Source organism: Anabas testudineus, chromosome 24, assembly GCF_900324465.2.
Source record: "Anabas testudineus chromosome 24, fAnaTes1.2, whole genome shotgun sequence".
Lineage (NCBI taxonomy): Eukaryota > Metazoa > Chordata > Actinopteri > Anabantiformes > Anabantidae > Anabas > Anabas testudineus.
The window spans coordinates 18,632,630-18,655,876 of NC_046632.1; the positions used below are offsets into that span (position 1 = coordinate 18,632,630).

Consider the following 23,247-nt stretch of genomic DNA (forward strand, 5'->3'; position numbering starts at 1 on the left):
CACAAAGCATTGTTATGTAGTCATATTTAAAGAGGGGGAATGTTTTATTAGATGATTTCTGATATATCTACATTCTGTTTCCTCCCTGCTTTCTTTGTTATCACCTTGAAAGGGATGTGTGGAGGTTTAAGGAGTCTTTTTCTGATAGGAAAGGGGGGGATTCACTTATGCTGCCTATTTACTTCAGGTTTTAAAGAACAATACACATTTTGTTTGCCTTTTCATTATAAATATAAGAAGGAATTTTAAAACTGGATCCAAACAGCTTTGTAGTGGAGCATAAACAACAAATTAGCAAAACACATCAGCAATAGGTAGGAAAATCTATTGAAGATGTTACCTCTATTAAATAAATAAATGGGATCACTTTAATGGAAAACTAAAAGGTCAGAAATAACTAGGGTGATTTAAAGTTTCTTTTAGTTTCTCCCTTGTGACCTCTGCAAGTGACACATTCAACTTTCCTTAGGGATAAACAGGGAACCCCAACAGGAAGGTTAGTTTCCCTCCCTGTTAGTGAGTGTGAACGGCCTGTGGAGGATGAATGGATGCAGGCGACAGGTTCTCTTGACTTGTTTGCTGTGTAAATAACAGCTTAGAAGCTCCCTGTTTCCAGCAGGTATATTAAGCAGGATTGGCCAATATTTCTGTTCAGCTGAAAGGGGAACACAAACAGCCTGTGGTTTTACAAGAAGCAGTGGCTTATGTTAACAGGACCCAGGCCTCAGCGGCGTGGTGTGTCACCCCTCAACGCCCATACAGGAACACACAAATTCAAAACAAGTACATACACAAACATGCATGTAGAAGTACTCTACCTACACCGGCATAACTACTTGTACATGTATAAAAACACATATTAGTACACATGTCCACACACACATTATGTGTACTTTGGTGGAGTAAGAAACTTCCTTCCACATGTTGATGCCAGTGCTCAGTCGCTCAAATGCTGCACCACAAGGAACCCATTCATGTTCCTTATCTTTGTGTGTCACAAAGGGAAACCGCCCCTAAGAGTGTGCCAGTAAATCTTATCCTATAATATATTTCAAGTCAAGTCAAGAAGCTTTATTGTCATTCCAACCACATATAGCTGAAGCAGTACATAGTGAAATGAGACAACGTTTCTCCAGAACCATGGTGCTACATAAAACGGCAACAAGACAAACATGGGGCTGAGGACTGCTAAGTTGTCCTAGCCACATAAAGTGCATCCTGTGCAACCTAGTGCAAACAGTGCAAGAACACAAAGAAAAAGTGCAGACAGACGTCAGAAGACAGTGCAAAAACAGAACACAAAACACAAAACAGCAGCGACCAGTAGCGGAAATGAATACAATTTACAACTGAAAGATGGAAACATGTCAAATCTAGCGAGTGTGTGTGCTCAGTTCAGTTTGTTGTGTGTGTGTTGTGTTTGTTGTGTGTGTGTTTATACACCCAAAACCTAATGTGCATTTCACATGACCTCACATTGAACCACATACCCATGATTGTGAAAGGATGATTTACTGTTGATCCCATCAGGTTATTTTATCCAGGTGTTTAATGAGTTCTGTGCTCTTTATCGTCCACCAGCATCTATATGAAGACCAGTGTTTTGTTCACAGGCTGTTATCTGTTCCCTTCTGGTAATAAAAACAGCTTATGAATACTCAACGCAACCAGCCGCTACTGCTGCTGAAGCTAAACACACAACGCTCTGTTCTTTAAGGAAAGATGACTGTTTTACTTTACTCACTGGGTAGATGATGGTGAGGTGTTTTGGCAAGTATAAAACAATAAAAGTTAACTTTGGATGCTGGGCAAACAACAACTTAAGGGCATGTTTGCTTAATCTTCTGGAAACTTTCCACCACATTTTAAAAGCTTCATCTGAAATGAAGTTTTCCTTCTACCTGAAGGTTTTTGTCTTTTGGAATATAGTTATTAGTTTTTAATTCATGTTGGCCTGAAACCTGAGATTGTGTAATTACATCTAATAAAGCAGTGCAGCAGGCTGCACAGTGTATCTACACTGCAGCAGTTTCTCTCATTGTTTGGAATCTTGCCAGAAAATATAAACCTAAATCTTTTTAGCTTGAACTGTTCTCACACATTACTGCATCATACATGAATAAAACACTAATAGTTTTTGTGGATTTGTTTTCCTCCTCCCCTGCTCCTCCTCCATCTCCTTTCTTCCTCCAGGAACATGATCAAGTCTTTCTACACATCCAGTTTGCTGTTGGATGTCTTGTCTGTGTTCGGAGAGCTGTCTGAGGAGGTAAGATGAAGGCTGTGTCTGAAGTCACACTTTTGACCTCTTTAAACTGTCTGCAGACTCTCTTCAGTGATAGGAATCATCAGAACAGATTTACTACAAAATCCAGATTAGCGAAAGAAGTTTGGATAATGAAGGAAGTCAGATAACTTGTCTAAGGATACAGCCAGCTTAATTTGATCTTTTTGAAGTTATCTAAAAATCCCCTGAACAGACCAAAACCAATCAAACACATATCCAGTTAACAAGAATCATCTGTGTTGTTAAAGCCAGATAACAATCTCTGCTTTGAACTAAAACTAAAAACACAAAGACCAGCCAAAGACAATACCATATTCATTTATCGAGCTACAGCTAATTTTTTGATGGAGCGTTCAGGTACTTTTCATCAATTTTTATAACATACAGGCTACATTCGTACATTCTGGTTATTGAATGCAGTAAAAATAAATCGCTTGCACTGAATTTGTCACAAAATAAGCAAAAGCACTAAGTCAGCTAATTGTTATGAGTTTCCTGAATCCTAAATGTAAACGCAAAGCTGACACACCATGTTTTATGACTGAATTACAGCTCAGATTATGTGTAGTTCAGTTAATTAGTTGATGTACCAAAACATGACCAAACGGATTAATCGTTTTAGTCATTTATAATAAGTATATATATTATCCATATGTATTACATATGGTTTATGTTACTCATCTGTAAGAATTAAGTACTTTTTTTTTTTTTTTGCATTTTGACAGTGTGAAAATGCAAACAACATTTTTCACACTCTTCTGATTTTTTTATAGACCAACAAATTAATCAAGAAATTAAGGCAGCTCCTGGTAGGTTAATGGATCATAGCAAATAATAGATTTGTTGCAGCCCTGACTTAATGTGTGGTCAGCAGCAGTGTGCTAATGTGCCCATATCATCCCACACTCTTGTCCACCTTCATATAAATGTGTGAGACACAGCAGGTCTTTCTAAACTTTGTGTCTAAGTCATGTAAAATCCATTAAAACATCAACAGGACACTTAGACTCCTACAGTTTGCTGTGGCCTGATGGACACACATACACACACAAAGTCCACCATCATACAATGAGTCCTCAGAGTAGCTGGCGGTGAGTGCTCTGCAGACTGACAGTCAGGAGTGGTTGAGTTTCAGGGACTTAAAAGGAGTTTTTCAGCAGCTTTTCACCTGAGCTGAGTGGAGTTACCTGGCACAGTGTTATGTAACACTGTCATCCATGAGGACCCCTTATTCTCAGTGACACCTTCCTTCTGGACTGGACTGTGACATAGTGAGTACAGAGTAGAAACCAGGTTCAAGCCACCCTGCTAGCTTCTCTCGATTTCTGATCTCTCTGTGCAGAGTAGGACGATGGAGGTGGAAAAGACTTCCTTACAGGTGAAAATATCTTATCAATTATTATCAACAACAAAAAGTGTAAAGGTAAGTCTGTAACAATGAATTTCAAGCAGCGGTTTCAAAGGAGAAACCGGGTCTCTTCAGAAAGGCTGTTCAAAACCACTGGACTCTTAATGACAAAGGCAGGACCACTTTCACGCTCAGTTCACACAGACAGACTCAGGCACTGGAGATGCGACAGAATGCCATCCATTGTGAATTGAAACCCGAAAAGCTTGCAGATGTGGCCAATCAATTTCACAAAGACTCAAAGGTCACCCTGCTACTTGATGTGGGGTAATTGAGAGACATTCAACTTTGTGAAATGTCCTCTGACCACCTGAGAGTAACGACTTTTTTAAATTCAAACTAAATTGAGAAAAATCTTGCAGTTATTGGCTTTCACATTCTCTACAAAAGCACAAAAATGAAAAAAAAAAACCTCTTGGGTGAGAAACAAACTACTTCCTACATTGCAAATGCCTGACCTGAGCCCAATCTGAGCTAAATAAATAATTAATGATAAATTATGTACATGTTGGAAACACGTCCACAAGCTTTAAGCTCAAGAGTTGTAAGACTTCTGCTCAGCCCTGCCAAACAACGTCAGGTTGCTGTTTGGCAGGTAGAGCATAATAAGTTCAGAAAATAAACCAGGATCAGAACAGGGTTAATACACTTTGGCATGTGACATGGCAGCTGGGAATCACACCACCGATCCTATGATTGGCTCTACCTATTGAGCCACAGCCACCCCAGGGACCTTTAAAGGACCTTTAACTTTATGCAACTAACTTTAAAATCTTTCAAGCCATATCATATCAGACAGTCTGTGTTAGCTGACAAAGGCGGTGTTGAGCATCTGCGTCAACACTGCTTAATTGTTGCCGCCCATGCTGTCGGTGAGTGGACAGTGTCAGGATAAATCTAAGCCATGCAACAGGTTTTAGTTTGTTCACACCACAAAAATTAGCTATATACGTTTAACTTGACTAACATGCTTTTAGGAGGCTGAAGGCCAGATGTTGATAACGTACATGTGGCATCTAAATACCTGATCATGATCTAGATTCTTAAATATTAAAAATTGATTATGCAAATTTCTAGAAACATGTTATTTACCAAATGCTCAAATCCAAGTTTTAGACTGGATCCACTTGGTTTCCAAGTCAAACCTGTTTGTAATTCATGGTACTTCACAGTGAGTTCCCACCAGTCCTACAATATATTGGTGAGTGTCCTTAGCCCGACTTTTACTGTAAGACTAAGGATAAACAAACGTAGCTCCACTTCAGAACTGGTGCTTCGGGGGCAATTTTTTTTGAGCCACTGCTGAAAACACAGCACGGATCTGGTAAAAGCAGGAATTTCTACATTCATTCTTATCAGGTTCATTTCCGAGAAAATCTGCTGCTCTCACCTCCCTTTCCCGCTTTTCAGACATCCTGATTCTTCAGCCCAGTTTTCATGTGTCTTTTACCACCCTTACCTCAGATAACCCACAAACAACTTGCGGCCCATTCAAAGCCATTAAGCCTGACCCATTTTATGTTTAAGCTTCCTTTTGGTCCCTTCACACACTACTTCTTACGTATTCTGCTCTCCACACCCAAACACCTTACTATTTCAACCTGTACCCAACAGTTGACTGTCCCTGACTTCCTTACTCCCTGCACACTAGTTTAAAACATGAGTGATAACATCTTATATGTTTCTCTTATTCACCCTCTGCTAGAACTTCCAGCACAGGAAGTATGCCCGCTGGAAGGCGACCTACATCCACAACTGTCTCAAGAATGGTGAGACGCCTCAGGCAGGGCCCATTGGCATGGATGAGGACGAGGAAGCAGGTGGGACACACTGATATGGCACTAAAAGACACAAACATACACATACATAGCTGTGCTCCCTGTTGTGAAACAATCCTCCACTTTCTCTCCCGACTGTGCTCTTTAAAGAACACTGAGGCCAGCGCCTTTTTTGACATGGTTTGTCTGTGTGTGTGAGAGTAGCTTGGCTCTGCATTATGTGCCTTATCAGGTCTGAGACTGTTGGAGGAAAACCCTGCGGTAGGAACCCGAGACTGTGGGAGATTAGAAGTGTGCAGAGGGTAGATTAGTCATGTTATGTGTTCTTATGTCCGAAGTCATTTTTTTCTTGAGTGAGAGGTTGAATGAAATTATAACAGACTGAATAAAAAACTGGTCCATGTGTATTTATGAGCTGATATTTAGATTATTATCTTCTGTTCTCCTCATATCCCTCGTGAATCAGATTTAAGCGCCTGACCTTTGTCGCATTGAAACGCTCTGGCTTCTGATGCCAGGCCTACACCATAAAACATAACCTTTAGGAGGCTGAATGCTTTGGAAAACACCACTAAATCCTAAGGAAACTGACTAAACGAGACAACAAAATAGCCACTGCAGCCTTTAAAGATCACTGTGCTCTGAGAAGCATGTGGTGGAAACAACCATGACAGGAAACTACCTTTGTTTTTGTTTTTTTGTTTCTTTTGTTTTTTTTAGCAGCTGCTACAGGGTCCGTTTCTTCCCAAAGTTTTCTTTGGCTATTCAAGTGCTTTAGTTTATTAGCCATCCTCAAAGCTTATCAGCAATTGTCTTTTGTCAGGTGGAAAGGTATTCTTACGCCTGCCTTGGGTCAAAGGTTGCAACATGTTGTGTTTCATTAATCTAAATTAATTGAATACATCAATTTACACTGTTAATGTATTTAATACATTTCAATTAAAATAAATTGTGTCAGGTGATTAAAGAGTGAAGTATTACTATATTTTGGATTCAGAACACTTTTCACTGTTCATATGAAGAAGTTAATTAAAAAATGCTTCAGCAAAAATGACAAAATGAACTAAGTCCATTTGTTTCTCACGCTTTCCTTGGCATTGTAGTGATGGTCAATAGAAGATCGTACAAAATTTTCCACTTCCCACAGACATTGTAGAGAACAATGCTATTACCAACAACTCCATTTTGGTGTTTTATAATAGTAAATATTCATGGAACAAAGCAACGTTTTCCCGTATGTCTGCATCACCTTATGAAGTCTGTGGCAGGAATGGTTTCAGTGATGGACTAGGTGGAAGCAGATCATGGAACTATTTTTGTATATGTACCAAAAGTTGTAGGAGCAGGAGGGGACAAAGACAGCCAGTTTGAAACTAGTAAAGTGTGGATTAAGCAAAAGACTCCTGCTCAACATCCTGATATTGAAAGACAACGCAGCAGTTTGTTGAGTGGGTGATGTGATTAATCTGATAATTCCTGTACTCCGTGGACTTCGACTACAAGTCTGGCTCCACAGCATCTGGATCCATTTTCAGATTGCACTTTGAAAGCTAGAAATTGTGTCAAAGGCCCTTTGGGAAGGCACGAGACTGAACAGGAATGTATTTTGACATGAACACCTATGGGCTTACGCACATTTCCCTTCCCTATAGGCAACTTTAAATATAATCACTCATGTCACTGGTGTTGACCGATTCCTCTCTAAAATAAAGACCACCTGCTTGTCCACGCTTATCCAGTCCTCATTAACCTGGATATGTTTGACAAGCACATAGCCTACTCGCTCTTTTCATCACTTATATCATTATAAATCAGATACAGTACACACGCAAACGCTGTAGCTTCATGTAACTACAGTTTCTTTCTCCCTTCTTTCTCCTTTGTTTCCCTCACACACATTTACACCCCATATTGTCTGACATACACCCCACACTCTTTCTCTCCCATGGTGCTTTAGGGTCTCTGTGTCAGTAATGACATCATGATGGCTTATTCCCAGTGATGGATAGCGCCACCAGGACACAGCTGATATCATCCACCCAGCACGTGTGTGTGGAGCTCCCTGGTGTGTTTCTTTCTTTTTAATTTTTTTTGTCTGCATCGGGATTTTATCAGCGTTTCAACACTTGTGTCTTGGAGAGTGTGTTTGTCTTTCAGACACATCAGCAGCCCAGATGTTTGTGTGTGTTAAAGAGAATAAGCACATTTGTCCCTCCATCTGACAGAATTCCTTTCTGACGTGATCACTTTTAAATTTATCGTTATAAATCTCATAGATGCAACATGATTTTGGTGGGTGGAGGTCATGTTTGGAGACCAACAGTCATTTTCTGTTTTAGAAACACTTTCTGTTTGACTCTAGAGTCCAGAAGTTAAACACTAAACTGGCCAGACTCTCAGCTGACAGTCGAAACAGACAAGAAGCAAAACAGCACAGTGAGGCTGCAAATACATGACCTTAGGCGTAAACTACCCCCCCCACATATTTAATTTCTTCATTATTTCATTATCTGTTGAGGTTTACCTACACCTATTTTTAATCTTATTACGTCTTATTTTAACTAGACTAATCATAGGGGTGGTTGTTATTAAATTAGGCCTTCTGAACAATACTACATTCTTGTTTTATCTAGTGGGTGTGTTTTCATTTTTCCTCTGAACTGAAATACACCCCGTCAATATTATTGAGACTGAACTGTTCCTGTTTTCAAGGAGAGAATATTCATGGACTCTGGATTCATATTTTATAATTAAGCTATTCCTCTCGCCCTCAGCTGATAGTTCTCAATATGCAGAAAGATTCTGACAGTGTTGCAGCTTTCCACAGGTCAGAAGTACATATTTACATGTTTTTTATGCCAGGACCACGCTGCTCTGTTGGACAGACTTCTGTCAACTGCACATCAGCAGGGATGGGACTCTGCAGTGACATGAACCAGTTTGACTAGGTTAATTAACCCCTGGAGAGACTCACTCCCACACAGACACACATACTATCTCAAATATACCAGTGGTACAGAAAGACCATTGTCACCCAGCAACTCTACTTTGACTTTCCATTGGCTGGGAGGGGAACGTGTTTAGCAAGAGGAAAGGAATGGATGGGGGGCCAAAGAAAGAAAACAACTTTCATTGCCGGGTTGGAAAATAAAGGTAGTGACTCAGCTGTAAGAGGAAATTTATTGAGGGATTCTGAAATCCCTCCAACATCACAATCACATACAGTGAGACACACGGAGAATTTGGGAAAATGGGTTTAACTGCAGGCAAGCTTTTGTTTTTTTAGTCCTTATAAAGCTTTTTGATCAATTCTAACAGACTGACTAATAGCTAATGTAATAATGGCCTGTTTGACTAAACCAGTGGGAGATATTCGAGTAACTCTTCCTTTAGATGCTTCCAGATAACTTCTCCAAGGTAGAAAGGAAGAGAGAGGACATTGTGAAGCATTCTATATTCTACAAAGATCCTAATGCCATGTGCAGATTACACAATGTTTTAGTCTGATATGATGATTACTCTCAAATTCTTGCCTTAACTTGTTCGACAGATTACTTTTATCACTTTGAACATTTTAGGAACGTTGATGAAATGAGGTAGGGAATGATGAGGAATGATATCCGTCATATGCCTCTAGACGTTGAGTTCATGGTTGGTGCCTTGACCCTTAGGAAATATTATCGTAGTAGTGAAGCTAAATTCCAAACCACAGGGTACATTAAAAGCAGTACACAGAACCGTGGTCTACAGCACACATGTTGACCTGTTGGATGGACGCACTCCAAGCAGAATTACAGAAACCCATCTTTGTGTGGCAGCCTTGGCTGTTGAGAGGCCACAGATTAAACACATCTTCGCTGCTTTGCAAGCATGTTGTGAATAATACACACTAAACCAGATACATAAAAATATTCGTATTACTCTGGAAATGTTTTCCAGCTAACTACATATTAAGAGCAAAGAGGGCCCTCTGACTGGCAGCTGGATTGCTCCTGACAGTACTCGACTGTGCCCTTTGTGCCCTTTGTACCCTTTGGCAAGACATTAAGCTGCAAATTATCCCAGAGGAGCTGCTCAGTGTCCAGCAGCAGAACAGTTGTACAGTGAATCATCCTCCCTACTGCTGTAAACAAGGATGTCTTCATCAGGAGGGCAGGAAGCAGATTTTTTTTAGTCCAAACTGGCAACAGTGTCTGCTTATTTCCAAAACTCTGCTGCCAGCTCGAGTATTGCACCAACTAAATGCAATTTCTTTAGAAAAGAGTAAAAACCAAATGATGATTGTTACCCCAAGAGCATTTGGTACACTAACATGCCATCCAGCCAAAATCCACAACCAGCTTTCCTAAGTTGGCTTCTGGTAGTTTCCCTCTGTGGTCATAATTAAATTGTCTGTGTAAATACGTGTTCAGAGTAAAGTGATGCTCAGATTTTTCTCTGGTCAAATCTTTGCTACATGGCACTTTAAGGGAGGTGGTACGGAGTCTCAGATGGCAGGTAGTCATTATTCTGTATATGTATGTGTTCGCACTTACTGGTGTAATTTCATGTCATTAAAATTCACCAAAGAAGTCAAAAGGGAACAAGGGCGAACACAACTTCTGGATTTTTCTTATTTTGTGCTACAGTATTTTATCTGTTCATAGTCAAATTCATGCGTTTATTGTCCTCTTTGTGTACGTACCATACGCATGAGTATGTATGTGGCCTGTGTCCTTTCCAGTGTAAAACTCCATCCAAGCAGTTCTACATCGGTTTCTGGTTGTAACTCATGTTGGTAGTTAGAGATAAGCTGTGAGTCTTGTCCGAAACCCTTTAGGCCATGGTTATTCGTAGCACATATTCTCCTTATCTACTTTATAGTAGTGCGGGAAAATGTGCAATTCGCAATCACAGTGAGGTCATTAACTAACTAATTAATAGGTGTCTGACGGGCCATTTATTAATAACTAAAATCTAAACACTGTGATTCACAGCTTTAATCTTAATCAGCCTAAGTCTGATTATGATGAAAAATTAGATACCTGTTTACTGTTCCTCTAATTCAACATCGCTGACGATGATCTCTGATTATTAGGCCTGTTATATTCACAGCCCCCAACCTTAGCTTACCCAGTCCAACATTAGAAAGAGGAACTTTAGTTGATAGAATATTTTGCACCCTGCATTCATACAGTATAAATAAAGGCTTTATGGTCTCTCCACTCTGTCTTGCTTTTAAAGTAATGACATTAATTCTAATGGAAATCGAACAGATGTCTAGTTTGCTAATGTACTGATCCTATCTTAGTAACAACATGTCAGCAGTAAAATAATGTGTATGTGCTTGGTTGTGACAACATAGAAATTAAGCTGGAGTGTGTGAATCTGCACTTAACGTTCCCTGCATAAACAAACTTTAACAACTTAATGAAAGACATAATATCCCAGCTCAGATTTTTGAAAGTGTCAGAAATTGTCCTAATGTCCGCCTGCTTTCCTTCCCGTAATGCAGTAATGACAGAGGTTGGACTTGAACGTGGTGTCAAATACAGCCTGTGTCTGCAAATCCAAGCTGGTGTTTTTAAATCTGTCGAAATATCTTTGGCTGTCAAGAAATGTTTTCTTTGTTTTAGGTGTGGTTGCTGAGAGAGGCGAAGTCTCAAGAATGGGCTCATGTTCAGAACATGAAAACACCACAGGCTGTAACTTTTTTTTATACTTCATTTCGAAGGGTCTTCCTGTCAGCATCTCTCTATTCTTTGTTTTGAACAACTGTTGTGTGTTTTGAAGGATATTACTTCATTTCAAAGCACTTAGCTCAAACATAACTGTGCTTCCCATTCGAACTTTATGTTTTTTTAACATTTACTGGAATTCAGCATCTCTTGATGAACGAGCACAGACACAAAATTTGGGTTAATCATCAGTTGAGAAAGACCTTTTGACCGCAGTGTCCAGAATTCATGAATGCTTCGAACAAATGGAGGGTGATGATGTCATTGAAATCATGTGCAGCACTGCACACTGTTAATGCTGAGAAAGCTCCTGCTTCATGTCCCATTCCTCATCTAAAACCAATTTCTGATTTAATATCTATGAATGTGATTTACACACTTTCCAACAGGGCAATTTATTCATATTCTCATGAATTCCAATCCTTGCACCCAAACTCATTTTTGACCACTCCTTCATCTAATGTGCACCTGATGGAAAAATAAATGTTTGGTGTTTGATTTAAGCCAACGCTAGGCCAGGAGATTTAAACTCCTTCATTCACCACCAATCTGCTGAACATTTCTGTAGCAGCAAAATGTCATTTCCACAGCTTAGTATCTAATTTTTCTTAGGCCTTGGCACCTCTGTATAAGCTGAGGGCAGGCAATTAGAGGAGCATGTCAGGAGTTAGCAATGAATGGTTTAGGGCAATACCATAATTGTCATCTCAGAGATGTGAGATGCATTGAATGTATTTTCTTTCATATTATGTAAATTATTACATAATAACACTACACACATACAATTTAAATGTTATCATTCATTTAAGTCCAACATTTCACTATTTACCACTTGTGGTTTTTAACTGTACATCTATTATAAGTATAACAATTACATTCATCACATCAGCTCCACTACTCCCTACACCCTGTTTCTGCATTTTATTGAATCCATTATCACATTATGCTCATTGATGCTTTTGGGATTGCTGTTGCTGCTCCTTGCAGCACTGCTGACTGTTGAGGGATTGACAGATCATTAGTTACTGATATGAATAAACCACCCACCTAACAAGAAGTAAAGTAGTGAAATGTAATGATAATTCAGTTGGTTCAGACTTAATCCCTCCTTAAAGACTTTGATTGACTTTGATTGTTTTTCCAGTTAGGGAATTGGCTGACTGTGAACAGACCTGATTGTTCTGAGATATGTGAACTAACTATAGGGTCTGGAGCCAGACTGTAGCAAGGTGACTTTTCAGATGATGATCTAGAAAATGATGCCAACAGTTTTCATTCATACTACTTCCTGCCAAGTTTTTGAGTGCTCCACACAATGCAATTATGAACACACATCAATTTTAGTTTTTTGAAATCTAATGCTGCTCAAAGTCACAGTCACCTGACCATGAAAGTTCCAACAATCTTAACCGTGTCCTTTTTTCTCTTCCGCTGTCTCACTGTGATAGATGAGTTTGGAGCTGAAGGTTTCTCAGGAGCTGGATTCTCTCATGGAGGTTCCTTCAGGCAAGATCCTACTCTCCAGTCCCATGAGGACGAGGACAAGAGTTTGGGTCCAGGTCCTGCTCCAGGTATTGGCTTTACTCCCGGTCCAGCATCAGGACCTTCAGTTCCTCCCACCACCAACTACAACAACATCCACATCCCCCCAGGAGCCCACGCACCAGCTAATACTCCAGCTGAGCTGCCTCCACCCACAGGTATGAAACAGATTTTGATTGTTCAAGACTTTTTAATTTAACTCTCTGTGTTTGAGAAGTAAGAAACTCTCCGTCTAGTGTACTAGTATATGGGGCCAGTCAGAGTTTTTTTCATACATGCTGTTTGGCTGACAGCAGCAGCTCCTCATCCTAAAATCAAATAGACCTCCTGAGTGGAGGCTGCAGTTCATATCTTGTAAATTGGCCTGATTAGATGGATTTCAGGAGTTCTTCACTGAAGGGAGCCGAGCAGCTCCAGGTCCAGATGTGATGGATTTACTTTATTCTCCTAGGGGAAAAAGGGTGGGCCTAAGGAGGATCAAAGTATTGTCGAGTACGGCCATACAAAATGACTGTAATAAAGACGTAGTCATTATTGGTCGTTCTTTTTATTTGGCAACCCTTGTTATCGTCTGTCTTATAATCTCTGTTTCACACTAATTTCCCCTGATAACACCGACTACGTGACTGCCCTACAAATTGTCTGTCACTTCATCCAATAGCACACCTCCTGGACCGACTCCTGCACACTGTCCTCAACAAGTGCTGCGAGTGTGTGTGTGTATTTATGTTTGGGATTTAACACTTGTTTGCAGATGTCCTCTTGAGGATGTGAAGATGGATATTTCTCTCACAGAGTTTGGCATAAAGCAGTGAGCTATAATCTGCCTTCACTTGCAGAGACTGAGGCTGCTCCTCTTATCCCCAGTTATGTTCACCTCACCAGTTACCAATTAACCTGCTAATTTAGGACTCATCCAGAATAGTGTTGCTTGAATATTTTATAAATGTTTCACTCCTAAATTTAATATTTGCTTGTGTTTCAGCATCAAGCTCTCTTAGTTTCTACTTATAAAAACACTGAAACTCTTTTCATTTTAGCTTATTTAAAAAAAAGCTTTTTAGTTTTAATTGCATTTTTGAAAAAGTCCAAACTTTTCTGGGGTTTTGTAATAAATTGTAGGTTGACATTAAGACACTGTGAAATTTAAAGTGTGTCTTAATTTTACCCCTGTGCTGGTGTATGGACATACACAGTAAAAGCACTGACTTTTAAGTGCATGGGTTGGGAGCAATTTTAGGTTTTGTTTTGCTGTGTGGAGAGATGGACTACGCTGTTAGTGTTTCATACACATACACAGAAATCAAGTAATTTAGATGATTACAGATTACATAACCTTCTGCAGAAGGAGGTAGAAACAAAACACAAACACTGTTTCCCGCACACACAATTGTTGGATGTTGTGTGACTGGTGTTGAATTGCATGTTCTTACTAAGGAAGAAGTGATTAAATAAAACAAGCAGGAGAAGCTGATCATGGTGCTGAGAGGTCTAGTCACTGAGAGCGTTGCTGGCAGACGAGGTGTGTTCGCTCCCTGTGAGTGCTGCTGATAGCAACAGACTGCTGCTGCTAAACACACAAAAGCTGTGTGATATCTGCTGCCTTCAGTGTGGGAACGACAGTCGTGGTGTGTGTTCACACACAGAGTTGGTTCCAATTCAAACCTGATCTCACTTCCTTTCCTTCCTTTAAAAATCGAATTATTTTTGGACTTCTCTGGAAATCTGGAGAGAAGTCCAGAATCTGATTTAATACAAAAATCAGAGTGAGGCATAAACAGTTTAAAGTTTTTGTTTTGAGAGATTGTGAGAGCTAACATCCTCTGAGGTATTCCCACTCACATTTACAGTAACGTATGGTGACGTGTCTTGGCCAAAGTACAGTAAACCTAATGAAGAACTCAGTTTAAGCCCTTCACATGCAACAGTTTGGCTACCTTAATGATACATTAAGTGATACTGACCCACATTTATGTGGTTATGTTTTTAATTTAACAGTTGTTTAATAATCTCAAAATAGGCAGCTGCTGGAACAGGTTACTTCTCATGTCCACTGGAACCATTTCAGAAGTGAGTCACGCTGTTCCTCAGAAGTAGATTAGCAGTATTGTTTTTGGCTTGAGAACCTCCCTTCACCTTATTTACGCTCAACGTTTTAACAGATTCATGGTGGTTTTGCTCTTGATGGCTTTTATTTACTGGATTATTGTAGTGTTTGTTCTCAGACAAAACAAGTCAGAGAAACGGTTAAAACTAGTGTTGCTGTTTGTACATGAAGACAGTTTTTAATGTCATGACAAAGACACAAACTACTGTGGACGTCTAAGATCTTTGTACCTGTTTTCAGAGCTGACTCCGCTGTGGTTATGACTTGATAAGGTTATTGCAGGATGATGGTTTGAGTCAAAGAAAGATAGAAATGTTAAGTGTTGGTTGAGAATGGAAGTGTTAAGACATTTTGTTGAGCCATCCAGCCACCCTGACTCAAAATCACCTCATTCATCATTCATCTAAACTTTTGTAGCATCACATCAACTTTTGTTTAGTTCAGTGTGTCCCAGGTCACAGCAGCTACTACTGTAAATCTTTGTCTTCGCTTCACATATACATTTTAAAAGTAACCGTCAACGGGCATTTGGAAACTTAACTTATGGAAATTATTCAACATTTCTTTTAGTATTTATGGAAGTGTTTTTGTTGACCAGCAGAAGCAGTTAAACCAGTGCCTATGCCTCGATCAGTGCCCACTGTTGACCCCGCACTGCTCAACGCCCAGCAGCAGGGTAAGAACACACTCAGACACACACTAATAAACACTCACTGAATGTTCACCTGCAGACACACTTCATTTCTTAATGCTGACAGCAGCAGCTCAGAAGGTTCTAACAAGAAGTAAGAAAAGGTTCATTTCGTCTGATCTCTGCAGTGGATCCAACCTGTAGTTACAACAAATTTTCCCTGTTGACCTTCATTAAACTACTTTCAGTTTATATTTCTTTGTTTTTGGTTCTGTTTTACCAACCTACTTTTGCATGTTACTGTACACCATCAGACATAGTTTATTAGTTTAAAGCTGACATACACTTTCTGCACTCTGTCTCTCTCCATCTGTGCTCACTGGAATCAGACCGTATGTAAGACTGAAAGGATTTCTTTGTTTGTTCATATTGTGTCATGAATGCGTGTTTATTCATGTGTGAAAAAGTAAATGGTGCCGATAACTGCAAGATGAACACAGTCTAGAAAACCGTCCACAACTGTACGGTGACTGAATCTTCATAAAGAAAGCAGTGAAGGATTGTTTATTAGCAAAGGGTTTAGTCCAGCATCTTCGTTATACACTGGGTTCTCCAATCTGAACACCAAAAATTACTCATTAATCAATTACAGTCTATCTGTCTTGACTGACGATAAATAGATTTATATTAATTATATCAATAGTTGAAGGGTGAACATTGTTGGACATCATACACTGTAGATGAGTAACACACTAAGAATGAAGCACCATACATTAAATGAGACTAATGGTGTAGAGTCTCCAACATACAATAATGTCCAGTTTACACAGTAACAATTTTCAGTAGCTGCTCTAAATCACCAGCTTAATTAAATCCAAATTAGAAACAAGACTGTTTTTAGCGTTCTGTATATGAACTGTAGGAGCCGGATAGTTATTCTAGTTCTAATTAATATATTTATCTGTGTTTGTTGTTGACTTAAAGACAAACTTTGAAATCAATCATCAATCAATCAACTATATATATATATATTAACTATAGATATATATCTACTATATATATATATATATATATATATATATATATCTATATATCTATATATATATATATATATAGTAGTTTATAAATGGGGGTGGCTGTGGCTCAATAGGTAGAGCAGTTGATTGCCAATCACAGGATTGGTGGTTTGATTCCTGGCTGCCACGTCACATGCCAAAGTGTCCTTGGGCAAGATGCTGAACCCCTAGTTGCCCCCGGTGAGTCAGGTCAGCTGCATAGCAGCTCTGCCATCGGTGTGTGAATGGGTGAATGAGACGCAGTGTAAAGCGCTTTGAGTACCAGCTAGGTAGAAAAGCGCTATATAAGTGCAGAACATTTACCATTTACCATTTATATATATATATAGTAGTTTAGAAGTTAGTATAGAAGTTTGAATGAGAGACAGTGGCACAAACTCAATCTGCCATTTCCTCTTAAGAACCCAAGAACCTTTATGAGTCAGAAAGCCTTGATTGACTGGAGCTGGAAATACTTCTCAGTACTTTGACTGTCAGAGGTATTTCTGTGACACAGCTTGGCCTCTTTAATGGGATAGACTTTAACTTATGTCTCCACTCCTTCATGCACAGTATGTAGTTCGCATATTTTTACATTGTGCTCAAATTTCCCTTCAGTTTTTGGAGTATTTAGTAGAGAAGACTCTACTAAGACATCAAATCTGTTCTGAGAGGTCTTTGAAGCCCACTTTGAAGTTGTGATAGTGTTTTGAGATCATCTGTGAGCTCTCTGAGGTTTTCAAAGCTGGACTAAGGATAATATCTGTAAGAAGGACAGAGCCAGATGTAAATAGGGGAGGACAGATGCAAAGAGGAGGCCTGGAGATCAGATTTCAATACGTATTCTTCCGTGCTGAATTCAGAGAACGTTTGACATCAGGTTTTGAATCTCTCACAGTTCAGTGAGTAGACATGTCGTTGTGTCGATACTACGGTGTCGAGGATAGTGTCTGGTATGGTCTGTAGCACAGTATGAACAACAGCAGAACTTGGATATGGAGAAGGAATATTTAGTCAGAAGCTGAATTGTTAAACGTTGAACGACGTCATTAGCTTCTCAGTGAAGGTCAAGGAACAGATTTTGTAGTCTCCAAATTCAAAAACCAGCGCAGCATAAACTGAACTTCTTTCTTCTTCTGACATTATTTCAAAGTACAATATGTGTACAATATATATTTAATATAATGTAAAATAGAGTTTAATATGGTGAGTCTGAGAAGAGATGGAAATGATTGACGTTTGCTAATATGCTGGACATGGCGGTGATTATGATGGCTGCCGTGTGATTGGTCCTTGCACCAGTCATCTGTCTCCCATCTAACCTGTTATTACAACCACACCATCGTCGCTCTGGCTCTGTACAGACTGTCATTAGCTGCTGAGACAGTGAGAAAGAGCGAGGCCAAGTGGTAGGAGTGGTCTGAATTACCATAATTCACCCTTGCTAAGTATTTTCCCCCTTCAACGACCACCACAGTATATTTAAATGAACATTAGACACCAGCTTTTTGGTAGAAGAGAACTCACTCTTTGAGATTATTTAGTTTTAGTTAATAATACAGCTAGTTATTAATCATCTGACCAATAATCTGAAGCATTAGTCAGCACAGTTAGATTTGATCTAGTCACAACACATTTACTCTGCAGGTAAAGATAAGCCTGATAACAAATGAAAGAAATAACATAGTTTGGGCCAAATGTGTTGTGAGTTGAAATATTCTGATATAAAGGACACGTTGCTCGTAAATCCAAAGGCCTATAAAGGAAACCAGGTTTCTCATGTGCGCTATGTTCAGGAAATAGGATAACAGCAGAAGGACAGTGACTGACGTAACCCCGTGAACGAGGTCTGCAGTTAACAGTGGCTCAGCTCCATTAATTGTAGGGTTTGTAGTAGCCAACTGCTCCTCTGTGTGTGTGCCATATGTAAATGTAGCTGATTTACAATAAGTCCACTGCCAGTTTCAGATAAAGACTGAGCGTGGGCTTTGTCAGCTTTTCATGGATAAATGAAATATTGCAGTTCCTCAGCTGAATGTTGCAGTTACATTAGGAAGTGTCATACATAGAACTAAAAAGAATTATATGTGTGAAATGAATAATTCAAGATTTAACTGCAACGTCACTGAAAAAAGAAGCAGTTTTCTCCTTTCTACTCGCTGCTGTTCTCTTCACAGAGTGATAAACTGTGCGACTCGGGTAATTACACATTTGTTCGATCACTCTTACTCTTATTAAAACGAAAAGGCCTATTTGAGGGGAACATTAAGCCTCAGTCCAGGCAGATAAATGAAGAGAAATGTTGCTTGCAGCACTTCATTAAAACATGTCAAACTGTGTGAAAAGAAGAGGTAAATTAACCCACGACCATATGTTTTTTGTTGAGCGGCTCCGAGTGTCTTGTCTGCATTTTTTATTGATCAGATGAGATATGAAAGTTTTAATTTGTTCAGTCAACAGTCTCTTTAGTTTTCTTCTCTTCACGTCCATCTGTGATGTAATGCTGCATAAAGCTATAGAAACAAAAACTTCTACCATTAATCCTTAAACTTCTGCTAGTGACAGGTGGTCACCTTGATGAAACAATGGTTTGTATTATTAGACTCCTGAGATAAAAATGTTTGACATGATGTTGTTATCATTTATCTGTCAGATTGAGTCAAGCTACACTCTCTGTGTTTAATTTACATGTTTTTTACGTACTGTGTCCTGACGACAGTGACTTAAGCTAAAACTCTTCTACTATCTACCATGTCTCGTGTCTGCTTCCCTTCTCTTTGCTGAATTTCTTTTTATTTTCCCACCATTTTCCATTCTTCTCATCCATTCCCATCCCTGGCAGCTTGCAGTCAGCATATTCATGAGGCTATTCCACAGCATATTTGGTGGTGGAGAGAAATCAGCCAAAGGATTAGAGGTTTATGGTGCAACATTATTTAATCTTTTTTTTTCCTGTTCTTCTCCAGGACTTCTTTTAAGAGCAGAGAGTCGTGTTTTATGAGTGTTATTAAGCCAAGAGACACATTATCTGTCTCTCTGTTGCTGTGTTTTCACTGATTCTCAAAGTGTGGTTCAGGGACCTTCTGAGGTTCATTATTTGGTCCCATCGTCTTTACAAGAAGACGATTTGTTATTATTTCATGTGCTTGACATTAATTCAGTGAGAGAAGCTTTAGCTGTGTGGATCTTCAGTTTCATCCCTTGTGCTACGTGGACAGTCAGGTTTTAACCACTGTCTTCTATGGTTTGTACTGTACATCTAAAAATACACCAGCGACATCACCAGTGAACAAACACAGAATCTCAAATAAGATCCAAGTGGGTTGTTTAGTTTTGTGGTAGCTACATGTGTCGATCAGCTACAGTTAGCATGACATCAGCAGTGTCTCTGCTAAAGACTTCAGCAGGTCAGACTCAGCTTCTTGGTCTCAAATGAAAGCTTCAAACAGGACTTTCAAGGTTGTTCTGTTCCCAGCTGGTCTTTTCTAAAACGCAGAATCCCAGTGTGTAACCGCTGCTTTGCTCATATACTGTAGCTAGATCTGTCTGAGAAATGTGTGTGACAACGTGATGATGTTCAGTCTCTGTTTGCACCAGTCGCATTTGACTCTTCAGGTCCACACAACATTTGTTTACACAGTAACACAGATAACTGGATGTTTTCTTAAAAAGGGCACATGAGATGTGCTAGACTGGTTGTTTTTGTATTTGAAGTTACAAAGGTCACTGGTCTTAACTCTACTAAACACTGGTCTGTTAGATTTATTCCACACACCACAGTCAAGTGATCGCTGACTTACTGTAAAATATAGTTTGTGCTGAGGTGGACGGTTCACCTGATACAACCCTCAAACCAGATTCAAACAATCTTACAGCTTTAAAAAAGAAGATATGTCAATCTTGAAGAGCTTGATCATTGCAAAACACAATTTCTCATTTTCAGCTGTTACTTTCAAACTGGAGCAGATGGTTTTGGTTTGACTTGGCGAAGGTTCGAGATATCAGTGGTGCTAAACATCCACAGAACAGTTTTTGTTGGGACAGTTTCATATGTGGAAGGTAGTTCCAATGAAAACTACTGAGAGGCCTGTGGATCATCCAGAGTAACCACTGAAACATTGTTTCTGGAAACACCCTTTCAAATGAAGTTCACTGTGGTGCTTCGAGAGGTGAGATTCTGCAGTGATCAGCTACAACAGTGAAGCACCTGGTGAAAGTCTGCATGGGAAACTTTAGTGCAGCCACCTGGAAGCATTTGTCAGGTGGAGGTTGGGGTGGAAAGATGGGTCAACAAAACAGGACTTTAAGAGTCACCAAAGACAGAGGGTAACAAAGAATAGGTGTTACACAGGCGGCCATTTTGGAACCATATGATCTGCATCTGCATGAATGAATGCATTTAATATGGAGAGCGTCTCCTGTCCTGGACTGTGTCTCATGCTCGGTTTGCAGAGCACAATGTGGTAGGATGGGAGGGCTACAGAGGCATGGTTTGGATTAAAGAGAATCATCTGGGGAGGGGAGGACTGATTGAGGGGTGGAGAGAGGTAGAATGAGTGGAGAGGAGTTAATGTACAGGGCAGGAGAGAAATAAAGGATTATTGAGAAAGGAAAAGCTTGAGGGGAAGAAAAGAGAGGCCAAGAGAATAAATAAGAGTCAGTGCTCATTCAGGGAAAAAGGAGACCAGAGACAGAAAGAAACATTAGTGTCAAAGTTGTTAGTTTCAACAGATTTTAAAACCATATTACCATGTCAAGATTTCCTTTTTACTGTCTTTAATGCTTTCGAAAAATAATGAAGCACATACTGTAGGAAATAAAATCAAATTTAGAAGAGAGGATGGAGTGGAGCTGTGACAAGAAAGAGAAACTGAGCGTGGACTAGAAAAGGAAGAAGACACAAGAAGAATATGTGGTGCAAAGGAATAAAACAAGGAAGAGAGAGAGAGAGAGAAGAAAAGAATGAATCGGAATAGAAAAGGAATAATGGTCAAAAGTATCTGGACACCTTACAGCACATGTAAGGACGGAGAAGTCTACTGTCACAGTCAGCAGAGACTGTAGAGAGGATATTAACGAAGAGGGAAAAATAAACAGAGACATATTGACGATGTGAGACATTTTCTACTGGACGGATCTTTGACGGATTACAGAGGATCCTGCACTCTGTATCATACACTGGAGGGCCACATATGAAGGAGAGTGGATGTATATATAAGTCTGTATGAATTCTACACCGTCACACCCACTATAAAATGTTTCCTTCAGTCCTCCAGAGGGGTCGACGGCTGTGAGAGTTATTAGCTGCAGAAACATCAACACATCCTGTTGCTTTGGATACGTACAGAGAGCAAATCAATTATTAATCACGACAACAAAATGGTGTAAAGCTGTGAACAATGAAGGAAAACAAGGCATAAAACACCACATAGTAAATGAGCTCAGTGCCTGGTTTGTTTTCTTATTTTGGTTTTAATGTTATTTTATGCGGATGCAGAGAGAAATAAAGTGAGTAAGTGAAATACATAAAGTACAACGTTTTCATTGCACTACACAAAGAATTAGCTTTGCTCTCACATGCAGCACACCTCACTTTAAGACTTCAACTGGAGACAACGAAGAAACAACTGAGACATTCACCTGGGAAGTAAAGATCCCGAGTCAGACAAAGTTTTGAGTCGTTCTTCTGTGTAGTAAGAAACAGAACAGTAGAAAAGTAGAGCTGTTGAGTTTGACCTGTACATCATCACTTAATTCATGATGTTTCATAAACTGATTCAGGAAAATATGTCGCAGCTGAAATGTAAACGTGAGGAGCTGCTGGACTATAGGTTCACAGAGAGAGGGAGAGACGTGATGAGCTCACAGGGAGTGGTGTGTCTCAGTGGGACACTGAGAGGACGACATTACTCTTTCTTTATTAAAAACTACGCTAACGAGATTTGATCTAGTGAAGACACACACACACACACACACACACACACCGTGTCTAACTCACTCACTGTCTGAACACTGACGTCCACCCTCATCAGGCAGGTAACAGTCGAGTCATTCAGAGCTCTGAGTCACGTTGTTATTTATCATAAATTACCCACAATCCCCTCAGTGCTGACAAGCGATTATGGGCTTGTCATGATGACTTTCCATGACGCAGGTCACAATGGACCTTCAAGTGTTTTAGCAGAAACGTTCCCTGGAACTGTACTTTTACAGGAAGAGAAACTCAGATTCTTTGGATTCCAGTCTACAGTGAACTTTGGTCCACAACACTAAAGAGCACAGACCACGATCAGCGAGTTACTTCATGCCAACGTATTCTGTTAATTAATGTGGAAAAAGCAGACGTAGCTTTAAACGAGGGGGGTGTAGAAATGTGGAGCCAACGCTGTCAAATCAGCTTTGTTTACAGTACTTCTGCTCTTCTGCTTTGTCTTCTTAACAGTGAATACAGTGAATACATTTAATCATTATGTGACGTTGGTAGTGAAGGTCTGTTCTGTTTGAAGGAGTCTTGTCTACTTTTGCGGCCCCTTTATTTCTTTCTCTCTGTATCTGTCATCATTATAACTCGTTCTTTCTTCTGCACATCACTGCTTTTCTAATCCGTTCACCACCAGCTTGATGTTTTTCTATCAACCTGAAGCTTTTGTTCCCATTAAATCCAGTTTTTCAGTCTCCACTCACTCGGTGTCGGTGCTCTCAGTGTGTCCTCGAGTCGAGCT

At 39.7% G+C, this 23,247-nt stretch overlaps 1 protein-coding gene across 2 annotated transcripts in view; it reads left to right on the top strand.

The window, feature by feature from the left end:
* vta1 (vesicle (multivesicular body) trafficking 1) overlaps positions 1–23,247 on the top strand; it is a 42,750-nt gene that overhangs the window by 17,653 nt on the left and 1,850 nt on the right. The window contains exons 4-7 of one of the 2 annotated variants that reach the window (XM_026342106.1): positions 2,194–2,269; positions 5,401–5,515; positions 12,639–12,890; positions 15,438–15,515. In XM_026342106.1, coding sequence (XP_026197891.1) covers positions 2,194–2,269; positions 5,401–5,515; positions 12,639–12,890; positions 15,438–15,515 — 521 coding nt within the window. The remainder of the gene's footprint in view (positions 1–2,193; positions 2,270–5,400; positions 5,516–12,638; positions 12,891–15,437; positions 15,516–23,247) is intronic. The other variant, XM_026342107.1, reaches the window with a different exon arrangement.